The 13863-nt window shown below is 37.3% G+C and overlaps 1 protein-coding gene across 3 annotated transcripts in view; it reads right to left on the bottom strand.

Annotated features, from left to right (window-relative positions):
- The window catches only part of LOC111861951 (segmentation protein cap'n'collar), a 279153-nt gene that overhangs the window by 76847 nt on the left and 188443 nt on the right, over positions 1–13863 (bottom strand). For all 3 annotated transcript variants that reach the window (XM_023846943.2, XM_023846942.2, XM_023846944.2), the window contains one exon: positions 13319–13516. In XM_023846943.2, coding sequence (XP_023702711.1) covers positions 13319–13516 — 198 coding nt within the window. The remainder of the gene's footprint in view (positions 1–13318; positions 13517–13863) is intronic.

Genomic DNA, 13863 nt, shown 5'->3' with positions numbered 1-13863 from the left:
CAACCGCAACCACCCTAATCTTTTGGAACAGAATGGAAATTCCATTCACTCCCAGTGACCCTGTGCCCTATCCAGGCAGACACAGGAAAGGATGGTAAAAAGTATTGGCAAAAACATATAGCAAATTTCCATTTCAACTGCAGCATACTGTTGTTCTCTGATTACAGAAGTAGTTTATATTCCACTGTCTATCATTAACAATGTCATGGGGAAGTCCGTAACAACCAAATCTCCATTCTGTTTGTGTTCAGCATCAATGACATTTGACCAGAAAATAAAAAAAACAAACTCCGTGGCTTGAGGCTGCAAGCGAACTATACTGACCAAGCAACTGTCGCTTGTCGGCGAAGTTAGTGTCAACTTTAGCGGATAGAGGGTGTCATGTGGCCAGCGCAACGAACCCCCATGACCCTTAATTTCAGTTTTCTAGACCGGAGCTGCTATTTCCTTGAAACAGCCACTCAATTATCCTCATGAAGCAAAATCTGGTAGCGCCGTGAATCGAAGTCGGGACCTCTGACCACTAGACCACAGAGGCGGTCTTTGACCAGAATATAAATTCTATTAATATAACACATATTACACCATGTAATTGAGAAAAATTCATAAATCATTTCTATAACTTTAAGAAATTTCATCCAATCATCAGTGTTACGTTTATAACCAATTTTAGACATCAGACATGTAGATGGGCCATCCTCCTAACACAGTCAAATATGCATTATAACTATGTATACTGGGATACATACTTCCTATTCCATATTCATGCAAAGTTCTGTTATTTACAGCAGTACATTATGACCCAAACCTATGGATTCTTGTGCTGTATTTTATCAAAATTGTAAACAATGGTGTTTCTGGCTTGCAGAGTATGGCTGAGAAAGGTAGGCTCAAGTGCTAACTTCTTCTGACTTGTATTAGGGGGCACCCAGTTTGAACCTCACAGGGCCACCAACCATCCCAAGGATTTTTTTATGGTTTTCCCCGGTCCCTCTGGGCAAATGCCAGGTTAGTACCTTATATTAGGCCCTGCCTGTAATGTTCTATATCCTCTCCAATTCATTATTCACTATCATTCAATTATTCAATGCTATATAGTCTGAGTTAATGACAGCATCCATAAATACACTACAGATAATTTCATGACAAACAATAAGTTACATTACTAATTCCAATTTTAAAATTGCTTATCATGATTTTGCTACTGCCAGAAGTACAGTACAAAACTCATAACCATTAACTCCTTGTTTTAGCAAATTGTGATGTCAATTGGACAAAATAATGAAGAACACTCAAGTGACTTCTTTTATTCAGTAGTTTCTATCAATCCACAACTGAACAATGCTAAGTGGAACTATAGTGAGGAATAAATGGTACTTGATAAAAGTATGTTGCAGAGTAAAGCAGATAAAGCTGTCTGGACATACTTGGTACATCCAACAGCCTCTTAATGGACCCACTGACCTACTCTTCTGCACAATATCACAATTTCTGCACGTGGTGCAATGACTTAAATTCTATATAAAACATCAATAAAAACGTGACTGCTGCTTTATTTCATGAATCCCCACTCAGACTGACACATGAAAAATCCCATGTAAATGATACATATAATACATTTAGGGTCAATTCCATAATAAAAGGCTGAGTTATATTCCACCAAAGACAGGTCCCTACAATATGCACAGAGGCTGCAATTTTCTTTACATAAAATATGAACTACCGAAAGTCAAGAAAATTATTTCACACTTATTAGTACACCAATTTCTTCTTTATGGAACTCAGCAGTTCATTCTATATAGCATTATATTTGTAACGGTGTATGTAATTCCTCACCCTATTCAGTAAAGATGAAAGCTGAAAGGGTCATAAAACTGTTCATAAGGTACTGGCTATTCTTATTTGGAATTTACGTTTTGTTTAGCTGTCCATCCATGTCAATGATATACAGCCTGGCATCCATACATTATTGTTCATTTATTTAGAATGCTTATTTTTCACTTTATACCAGGTGGATGAAGCATCAATCTTTCATATGCTGTCCCACTAAGATGGAGAAATCACAGTTGCCATTCTTTCTTTGCTCTCATATAACCTAAGGCCAATTCATTGTTTTCATACTCTGCAGATGTTAGATGCTGAAACAATCTCATTTATCAGGAAAGCTTCCAGCCTATACACCCTTTAGGAAAGAATGTTAAACAAATTATGATGATGATAGATGTCTGTGAATAATGCTGGAATGAAGATGAGCAAGGGATAATTTAGCATCTGGTGAAAAACCTGTTCCATAACCAATCTGACCATCATAAATTCTGTACTGGGATTGAACTCTAGACTTTCATGTGAGAAGTTTGTGCCTAACCACTTGAGTAAGCTATGACATGGCCAAAAATCTCTTAAGTTCATCAGCTGGATATGCAGAAGCAATTAATAATTTTCAATTAAAAATTCAATTCTGAAAAATGTCACTGTTGGTCACATGAAAAGCAAAGAACTAAACATCTCTATGTAAGCACTTCAATCCTTTACGATATTTATCTTCAAAATTCATTATCACAATAGGTAATGAGAGTTTTTATGAAAAAATATTTAGTGCTGACATCTCTTAATAGTGTTATGTATTAAGACTTTAAGCAATGATAAACTCAAACAATAATGTTATGCTTCAATACATGTCAGAATGCTTCCATGTCAAATGAAGAAACAACTAATGATACAGACACCTGACACTGCTTCCTTTCAGTAACACATAGAGAGTAAATGTCTTGAAAAACATTTATCACTGCTTAACTGCCATCATTAGTATTCATCTACTCATCTTTTTCATACTCTTGTACTTCAGGGCAAATGACGTTCCTAATGTCATTCCATTTTGCTATAATACAATAAGTGCTTTGCTCAAGTAATAAAATAGCAGGAGTTTTCTGCTGTTTCTTTTTATAATTCCTGAGATTACCAGGTTATAAATGCACACATTTCTTTATACATTAGGACAACTATTTTTTATAGGTTGTTTAATGCTGCTGTCTGTCTAGATTACATAGCACTGGATGGCAAGATGACTGATGAATGATAAATTGGAAAGGATTTTGGAAGGAAACACTCATGACCAATCTGAGGTATTATCCTAGCATTGGCCTGAAGCGAATCACAGAAACCTCAGTCAGGATAGCCAGTGTACGGCCAAAGATTTGAACTGAGAACCTTCTAAATATAAGTTCAGAATATTACCTCTACAACAACCTGTTCAGTAAGACAAATACAAAACAGTAACAAAACATGACATCATATGGTAACTCCATGAAGATCAACAGATCACAGTACTAAGAATTCACTTAATCTCCTTATATGTTAGGCAAGGAGTAGTTTACTTAACAGTACTAATTTATAATGACTATAAATTTCGGTTTCTGGGGGCAGTTACATGAAGAATGGGGGGGGGGGCAAATTTAGTGTACAGTGCTGGACATGAAAAGTAAATTTTATACCTGCAGCATCTACTTATATACATATATAATAAACTCCTCCTTGGAGACCAATGTAGTCTTATAAGATCAGATAAAGTACAGGTTGCCACAAGTTTCAGAACTTGGTTGTTGCATTTCTCCTCTGCTTTCAGATGTGGAGGCTCCACAAGCATGGAAGATTTATAAAATAATTTTTAATACACATAGTCAGATTTTATTTAACTGAAGAATGGATGAATGAATGAATAAATAATATCTTAAATAGTTCATCATTCAATATTTTTTATCACAGTAGAAGGGGCAGCTTGTCAGATAGTTATTCTTACAAAGTACAGCCAAGCAATTTATATGTCACTTCCATATTCCAGTCTACTGGCCAGAAGGAACAATTTTTTTTGTCTGAAATATGAACCTTTGTGAATTCAAAGTAAGAAAGAACATTATGAATGACAATGCATGTGAAATTATGAAAACACATTTCAGAAACGGCTCCACTATAGAAATGTAAATAGCATTCCACTGAGAATTTATATGTAGAAATACACTTTCTAACATCACTATTTTCTCAAAATTGAGAAATGTGGATAAGGTACTCTTTGTTCAGCTAATCAACAGAAAAGAAACAAAACAAATTATGTGGCCTGTAGTCCGCAAGCGAACTATACCAACTGAACAACCACTGCTTGTCGGCGAAGTTAGTGCCAACTTTTGTGGACACAGGGTGTCATGTGGTCAGCGTAACAGATCTTCACAGCCGTTAATCTCGGCTTGCTAGGCCAGAGCCACTATTTCCTTGAAATAGTTCCCCAATTATCCTCACGAGGCTGAGTGGACCCCACTCCAGACCTGCTAATTCTCAGAAAATCTGGTAGCGCCGGGAATCGAACCCAAGACCTCTGGATCTATAGCCAGGAACTCTGACCACTAGACCACAGAGGCAGTCTTCAGCTAAGCAACAAGGAATAAAAATACTAAAAGCAGCAGTGACCAAGCCATCAGCTACTGAACATAATCAGATATAAACTTCTGTTAATTTGTTTAGAGTGGCACAGCTTCGCAATAATTGGGGCCTCTGAGCATGCAAAATCTGAACTGTTCAGATACTTAAAAATGCATGTTTTGTAGGACAGCCCACAACTTCTTGTTTTATTGCTAATAATTTCATACTGAGCAGCAAGTCTAGGAGCTTTCATTACCTTCAGAATTCTATTTACAAAATTATTCCAACAAGAGGACCTCTCAGACATTGTGAATAAAATGTCACAGCACTTTAAAAATAACCTTTTCTTTTTTGAGAATCTGGTCATTTCTACAGACATGCAGATGCTACCAAATTTATAAAAACAATTATATAATTATAAAACAATGTGCTGTATCAATTTGGGCATCAACATAATACTTTCACAGTAGGCATTCTACCTTCAGTTCATATCAGTTATTCTGATATCTTGTAAGAGAGGCATGCAAATTATACCCAAAGAAAGCTATGACATGTATAACACATACATATTCAGAATGTCATCATTCTGAGTTCTGACACTCAAGTGTCTAGTATATGCATACTGCTACCAACGTCACAGAGAAACATGATGTCTCCATCTTCAGGGTTAAAGTGAGTGTGGTGAGGACATGGTCATGTTATACATCAGGTGTCATATATGGGTCAGTCAGAATTCTGGGTGGGAGAGTGGGGGACAGGAGCTAACAGGAACAGTGGGCAGGAAACCACAGAAAACAACCCTTTCCAAAAACTGTGAGAGGAAAGTATTTCAACAGCCAAAACAGACACATTAAAAGAGAATAAGACATGACAGTACCTTCTTCCTGATATGACACTCCTCTTCTTGGTCATAATAACGACAGTTTTCCCACAGTCCCGTCAACAGTGGCCCTAAAAGGGGCCAGTTCCTTAAAATTTCTTGTTCACCTTTCCTATTAGCCCATTCAGGTCAGCCTGTCTATATAATCCGATTACATCCTCACCCCACTAATTTTGACCCTGGATATGCAGGCAGCATATTCCTCCAAAAAATTGGTAGCCATCTGTAAGACTACACAGTGCCATCTCAACCTGGAAACTAACTATCCTGACTGAGGCTTCTCAAGGGCTCCCTCAGTCTCTTCAGGCAAATGCCATGATAATCATCCCACCATATACAGACTGAGTAACTGACAGTACTGTTGAAATACAGAAATAAATTAGATTATGTCATAATATAGGCAACCACAATCTGAATACTCATGGTAATGGAAACCTCAAATTTTACAACATAAACACAGTCTCTCAAATATTCGTAAGTATGTTGGTGCTCCTCATCTTCATAATCAACCTGTAACTTATTTACCAGTGCTGTCGGTAACTAAGTGTTGAATGATTAGAGACTGTGAATAACGAATATGCAATGATGTGGAAGGAATTGACAGTGTCCAAATTTGAGGTGCTATCCTAGCATTTGCCTAGAAGGACTAAGGAAAACCATATACACCTCAGTCAGGATAGTTAGTGAGTACCTCAGCTGAGATTCAAACTAGGCACCTCCATAATCTAAGTAAGAATCATTACAACTTCAGCCAGTTTGCTGAGTGTCAGGAAGCAAGTGCAGATCTATCAAAGTATTCAACTAAATAGGTAGGTTATCAAACACTGCTTTACAAGTACACACATACGGTGTAGCTTATATAAAGTCATAAAATGATGATTTGCAGACGCAAATCATTTACGCGTATCCGTTACATCAGCCGTTAAAACATTTTACTGCTGTACCTGCAGTGCCTAGAGCCTAGGAAGGCCAAACCCACACACTTCCAGCTTCTTGTGCTGAACTGTGTCAATGTGCTACACATAGGGCAATGGATTTAAAGGTCATGAGCTGGCAATACAACATGCTTTCTTCTGAATAAATAGTTATCAGAATTTGCTATTAAAGCCTATATTAATAATTTATTTCATGAACTTGCAAGTACCCTATAATGGATAATAAACTCATATAGCACAATTTCAAAATAAAATATAAACATCTTCATTCATTGCTAATATTATACCTACCACAAGCCGATTTTTATTTTTTTCAGTTAAAGTAAAAGAGCAATTAATACAATATTTAACAGACTGTAATTTGAGTAAAAATAGATTTTTGAAAATAAAAATAATGTAAGATTAGCATAAAAAACTGTGAAGCATAACAGTCAAACTCAGTTAAGGTAGAGGTATAAAAGCATGAACATTATGTTGGAAAAAAACATATTTTTGGGATCTGAGGTTCTCATAGGAATGTACTACCTCCATCTTCAGGGTCAAAGAGTAAACTAAGCAAACAAACAGTAATCAAGCAGAAGCAGCTTCCTCAGCTTCCTCTTTGACCATGAAAATGGAGGAAGTATGTTACTCTGAAGTGTTAGCAAACTTCTACAGGACTACACAATGTCACATCTCAGAAGAGAGAACTTTGAATCCAAATTTACATTCGCACAACACTTTTATTAGTATAAGGAGCATAAGCCTGGCCTTTCTTTTGTATTTGTGCCACCAGTTTTCATTTATACATGGTGCGTTCCGTATATAATGCCTCCTATTTTTTTGTGTTAATATGTAACGTCTGAGCTGGATGTTGGTGGTGTTGTAGTAAAGGTTGAACCTTCCCGCCAAGGTACTGTTAATTTGGTTGTCATGCGACAGATAGCGACAGCAGAGCAGTCTACCAAAATGGCGTCTGACACAGAAGTGCGTATGAAAGAGAAATGTGTTATTGAATTTCTCACTGCCGAACAAATTGTACCCACTGACATCCATCGACACTTGCTAAAGGTGTACGGAGACAATACAGTGGATGTCAGCACAGTGATTCGGTGGGTAGTGCGTTTTTCAACAGTGGCGAAAGTGAAGTGCACGACAAGCCACGCCATGGGTGTCCCTGCTCAGCTGCCATCCCTCACAATGAACAGCACCTCATCTGAACAGATCAGCAGATAACGACCAGGGACTGTCAATTCTGAACGCTACAAGATGACACTGACTAAGCTGAAAGCCCGTATTTCCAGAGTCAGGCCAGAGAAGCAGACAACCTTTCGCTTGCAACACGATAACGCTAGACCCCATACCAGTTTGGCGACCACCGCGCACACTGCAAAGTTTGGCTGGACTGTCCTACCACATCCACCTTATAGCCCTGATTTAGCACCTTCAGACTTCCATCTCTTTGGGCCTATGAAAGAGGGACTACGTGGGCAACATTTTCCAGACAACGATGCTGTCATTGCAGCTGTAAGAAAGTGGCTAGCCTCTGCTGGTGCAGACTTTTATGGGCGCAGCATACAGGCTCTTTTTCATTGATGGCAAAAGTGCATAACGAATGGTGGTGATTATGTGGAAAAACAGTTGTAAGTAGCTGAAATCTTGCTCTATTTAACTGCGTTATTATGATTTCTCTATCTGTTGTAGTTTTCTTTAAAAAAAATAGGAGGCATTATATACGGAACGCCCTTAGTACTTTGTGATGCTGAACTAACTGAATAAATTCATAAGTTATTTCTCTTTTTATAATTCTGCTGCTTTAGTTATCACTGATCTTGATGTTCACTTGACGGATCTAATCAACAGTACAGACATTAAAGTGCATAGAAGCATAATAATACTGTTCTTTACATTTTCTTAATTACATGCATCTTCAAGAAACATTTAGAAAAATGTTGATCTTCATGACATACATGGTTATGTATACCATCAGAGATGGACAAAAAGAATTCTAAAACAACGGTAACAATGTTTGTTTAACTTTTAATAAAAATGTAGTTATCAATCACACTAGATTGAGTTGATAACCTTACATAATATTGCTAGTGTGACAGACCACGATGAACCAAATCAAATTTGTCTAGCAGTTATTTAATATACACACGCATACAAGCCAACTTCTGTATAATTAGCCAACTGTCAGAAATTTGATATGGGCTTTAATGAGAATCATCACAACCGAAAGAAAACTCCTACAGGAAATTGTGGATTTAAGTGTTTTATACATGTGATGATATGCATATAAAGAACTTGCTTCATTTTACCATGGGAGGTGTAATGTGTCTCAGTATCATAGTAATGAAGTAAACAGATGAACGAATGAATGAATGTATAGGGGGTGGGCCTTCTTGGCCCTTGCACCGCGACCTACAGTGGTCTATTATGCTTTAAACTGATACTTATAACAGTTAAGTGCTAATATAGCAAACATCAAAATAAAAGCATCAGTTTTAGGAAAGACCCACCTCTTGCTTGTTTTGTGCATAAAGTTATAATATTTTATTTTATTGGGAATTTTAATCAGGGAGGGTGTTTAGAGTAAAACAGCTCACTACAAGTAATAGTTTCCATGAAGCACATTTAACAAGGACAAAGTTTAAATATCATGAAACTAATAAATTTAACTAACAGACAAAAGAACACACTCTCAACCTAATTACAGACAGCTGAGTCCTTCATGAGATCCTAATAGTTGTTCAACTACTTAACAAATTACCCACATTTCAGTACCATGTTCCCAAGAGCCCACCACTGATCCTTACCTTGAGCCAGATGAATCCAGCCCATGCTTTCTCATTCTACTTCTTTAACACTGACTTTAATATTATCCTGTGATCTACGTACAGTCTTCCTAGTGGTCTCTTTTGTTCTGGTTTTCCCACCAAAACTGACTAAAAGTTTCCCATACTAAATTCTGGCATAATATAACATCAGTCAGTGAGTGCTTCAACGGTGAAGAATGAAACATTTAGTTCAAGAACCTGTCACAATGCCCATAGAAACTTTCAGCATATGCTGTATATTAAAAAAACTTATTATGTAACAATCATAAAATCTTTGAAGTCAATAACTGACATCATGAACTGATTTGAATTTCACTACCACACATTAATGATGGTGAAATGCTGCCAAACTCACCACTTTCTCCATGCAATATACAGCTAGAATGGGTGTGGTATAGAAAGATAACATAACTGCTGGTGTTTATATATGTATGTTCATTTTCTGGACCCGTAATATGTATAACAGATCAAAAATCCCTGTATAACAATAACATCCTCTGTATCATAAAATCAACTTCTGTCAGTATTTAAATTTCAGTACAAACATATAAGACTGAAAGTGAAAAAGCAACATTGAGAACTTCATAACTAATTCATTCCATGCAACAGAGTCCTTTTAAAACCCTTAGCAGTTGCTCAGATACTTATGAAAGCCTCTACATTTCATGGGACCCAAAGGTTTATTACCATGTTCACAAGAATCTACCAGCAGCTCCTACCCAGGGACACATGAATTCAGGACACACCCTCCCACCCTATTACTTTAAGAGCCACTTTAATATTATCCTCACATCTCTGCTTATCTATGTCTTCCAAGTGAGTTCTTCGATTCAGGTTATGCTGGGAGCAACATTTTTAATAACCTGCCATCTGATCTCAAAGGTCTTATGAATGAAAAGGCATGATTTAAAATAGCACTGAAACGATACTTAAATACACGTTCATTCTACTCTGTTGATGAATACCTATTGTCTAGAAAATAACTTATGTATCTTTAAATAGCCTTGTGTGTAGTCACTGTGTATTCTTGCTTTCTCTTGTGTGAGAACTCCATTGGGACTGTGTATTATTTATATGACATGTTCCATATCCTACAGTCATTTTGACTAACTTTGGATCTATGGAATGTAATGTAAGGTAAGGTAAGGTAAGGTAATGTAATGTAATGTAATGTAATGTAATGTAATGTAACGTAAAAAAAAAGTCCATAACTTTGTATGCATTTTTCCTTCCCCCATGCATATGACATCACTGTCCATCTCACTACCTCCCCTCCCAGAATTCTTAATCCTAATAATAATGATGAGGAACACAGATTATGATGATCCTTGTTATGCTCTTTTTTTTGTTCCAACCTCCTGTAACTTCTTCCCACCTAGGTCCAAATGTTTTCCTCACCATCTTGTTCCAAAACATCCTCCATCCATGCCCTTCCCTCAATATGTGAGAAGTTTCATATTCATATGGAGCAACAGACAAAATTATAATATGTAAGATTTGAGGCTTTCACAGCGGTGACTATGAAGAAAGCAGTCTTCTGGGATTTGGCACCGTGTATATGTGGTGTTAACCGACGTTTCTGAGGAATGTATCGTCTCCATCTTCAGGGTAGAAGGAAAAATATAAGAAATCCGCAAGCGAAGAGACTGTGAGAACCAGTAAAAGCAGTCTGCTTTCTCACTGTCTTTTCACTTGCGGATTTCTTATATTTTTCCTTCTACCCTGAAGATGGAGACGATACATTCCTCAGAAACGTCGGTTAACACCACATATACACGGTGCCAAATCCCAGAAAACTGCTTTCTTCAAAATTATAATAGGTTCATGTATTTTGATCTTCATGTTTATTGGATAGCATATGGGAAGACAAAACGTACAGAACTCAATGGTAGCATGCATTCCCCAACTGAAATCTGATTTTAATTTCTTCATGAATAAAATTCTGATTTATCATTCCTGAAAAATATTTTAACTTCAAACATTTTTAGTTAGTTAGCTTTAGATTACAATTTTGTTCTGCATTCTGTGACAAGATATGAAAACATACTTAGTTTAAAAGTTTGTGGCAACAGTATATTAATACAATTATTATTTTATTTCTGGACATTATCAATCTTCCTGTTTTTTTCAAGAAACTCGAGCATTTCAGTGACTGGATTCTGTATCCATCTTCAGGTAGGACCTATTCAGCTGGGCCCAATTCACAGAACTAGGCCTCAGGCGTGTGGAGCTTTTTAATGTTTTTAATGTCTGTCTCAACTCTCACAGAGAGTTTATGCTGTGCTAGGAACTTCAGAAACTGTCATACTTCTCTCAACAGTGGGGCCACAAACCCAAGTCCAAGTATTCTTCAACACACCCAAAGTTATATAATACAAACTGAGACCTATTCTGAACAGTGCAAGTACTGTTCCTAGCTCAGAACTCCACGATCTGCCAGTAATGCTAGTTCCTAGATTTTGATCACCAGTGCTTAACGTGTAGCTCTGGCCACACAATGTGTAGAATGTTGAAGGTTCTACACCATTTTGGCAAACACTGCATCTGCCATCATCAGGGTCAATTCCAGGCCCCCCCCCCCCCAAGCCATTAACTCTGAAGATGTCAACTGCATTTATTTACTGAAATGTTGATAAACTTTCACATTCTACATGGCATACCATATGAGCTGTAATACTGTTACATGTACACCCACTGCTAGGCAACGGGTTGGTAAACAAGTTCTCGTGAAGACAGATTCTTGGTAAACAGTCTGTTCCTAGATTACACAAGAATTCTGACAACAGAAGAAGTGTTTTGAATGTGGTCTGTGCCATGCCCTGTGCTAAGCAACAGAACTGTAAACATGTCTACAATAACAGATGTTTTCTATGGGGTCCATGCTGAAGGTTTATAGGGGAGAGTGAAGGTCGTTTTTAGTCAGTCATAACTGAGAAGCCATGAGTCAGGGACATGATGCTGTCATGGAAAGGAGTCCTGAGGTTTCAACTATGAAGTGTTAACAGACATTGAAGACATTATGTGCTAAAGTTACAGTAGTCTAGACAGTGTAAGAACTAATTGTAGTTATGACTAGTGAAGATCCAATAAACTGATGCACCAATCCAAACCTGGGTCTCAGTCACTGATACACATAAAAATATCAATGACAGGAACTGAAAGTACTGATCAGTGTTCAGAATAATTTTACACTTTTGTGTTTATATATCAAATCTGGACTTGAAAGATGAAAAAAAGACAAATGGTTGGATAACACACAGACACTGCTAATACAATTCTGAAGAAGGAAACACAGAACTCCGTCATAACTTTAAATAATACGCGGTAGCGTAGTGGTTGAGGAGCTATGCTACAAGCCGGAAGGTCGCGAGTTCAAGTCCCGATGAGGTCATTAGATTTTTTTCAGTTGACCTAATCCTTCCAGCTGCACTAGGCCCTGGGGTTTACTCAGCCTCTAACAGAAATGAGTACCAGGAATTAATTAAATAATTTTCCTGGGGAGTAAAGTGCGGCCGGTGCGCAGGGCTCACAACCTTACCGCCATCTTCGAGCCGATTGTCTAGACAACGTGGGACCCTCAACATCTTACAACCCTATGGGCCTTCATGGCCTGGTACAGGGACAGCTTTGCTTTTTACTTTACTTAAATAAATGAAACACTAATAACTACCATCTATTGGGATGTGAAAACATGCAGTCTGGCAGCTGTTTACCAGCCTATCAAACATGGCATAACATCTCACAACACAAGTACTCTCCATAGTTGCCACTGTGAGAAAATAAAACCTCATAAATTTTAACAGTTTCAATATTGACAACTCTCTTCATTTAGTTCAGCAGTATTCTGAAGTTGTTGGTCTGAGAGGTGGAAGGCATAGCAACATGCTTTTCAGCCGAAACTACAGAAACACTGAAACGTACACAGCATGTTTCAACAAACCAGCTGAGTTGTTCCATGTATAGTGCAGATGTATATGCAAATTTGAATCATATCAATTTAAAAATACTGTGATATAAAAAATACTAGCAAAATCTCACTTTGTGAGCAAAGTTTAAATAATGTGAATCCCAAAAAATTCAGCAAGACCACTAATATGTTTCAAAACTTGTCTTGAATAATGCGAGATTTTCTGGAATGCATCCCTTGTATAAAATGCGACCGCACTGTACATTATAAAAGTGAACATCTCATAACCTAAGGTACTAACAAAACATGGTTCCAGTTCCCACAGCCTTCACCATGAATGTGGTATTGGAATGAATTCTCATCTTACCTGGAAGGATCTGGGATGGGGATGATGAAACTGCGCTGTTTGAATCATGTCGCTCAGAATTCCCAGCTCCTCATCTGAATTATCCAACAGTTCGTCTGGCTCCGGTTTCAAATCTTCGATGCCGGTATCCTTTGGAGCAGAAGAATCTCCTGGTGCAGATTGGGACCCAGCTACAGTGTCTTGTTTGATGGGTTTCACCTGATACAAACAAATGCATAAATCTCAACCTTTATAAGATGACAGATGTGCCTTCAAAAACCAACATGCTGAGGCAAGTTTGCTCATATAAGATTTAGTAAAACAATAAAGTTCAGAAAACCCCTTTTGGCCAAAACTAAACATGAATTCTACATTTCTTTAAATGAATTAATTAAACATTTTTTAAAAACTGGAGTTCCAAAACTAACTCATCCTTGAACTTTGACACTGAAGATCAAGTCTATTCATGATATCACAACAAAGAACAAAACAAAGTATGTAGGTGAGTCAAATGAAAACCGTAAAACTGAGATAAAAATTTGAAATATCGTGCCATTGTCCTATAA

The sequence above is a fragment of the Cryptotermes secundus genome, unplaced genomic scaffold (genome assembly GCF_002891405.2).
Source record: "Cryptotermes secundus unplaced genomic scaffold, Csec_1.0 scaffold181, whole genome shotgun sequence".
In the NCBI taxonomy this organism is placed as follows: Eukaryota; Metazoa; Arthropoda; class Insecta; order Blattodea; family Kalotermitidae; genus Cryptotermes; species Cryptotermes secundus.
This window is presented reverse-complemented; position numbering and strand designations above follow the sequence as displayed.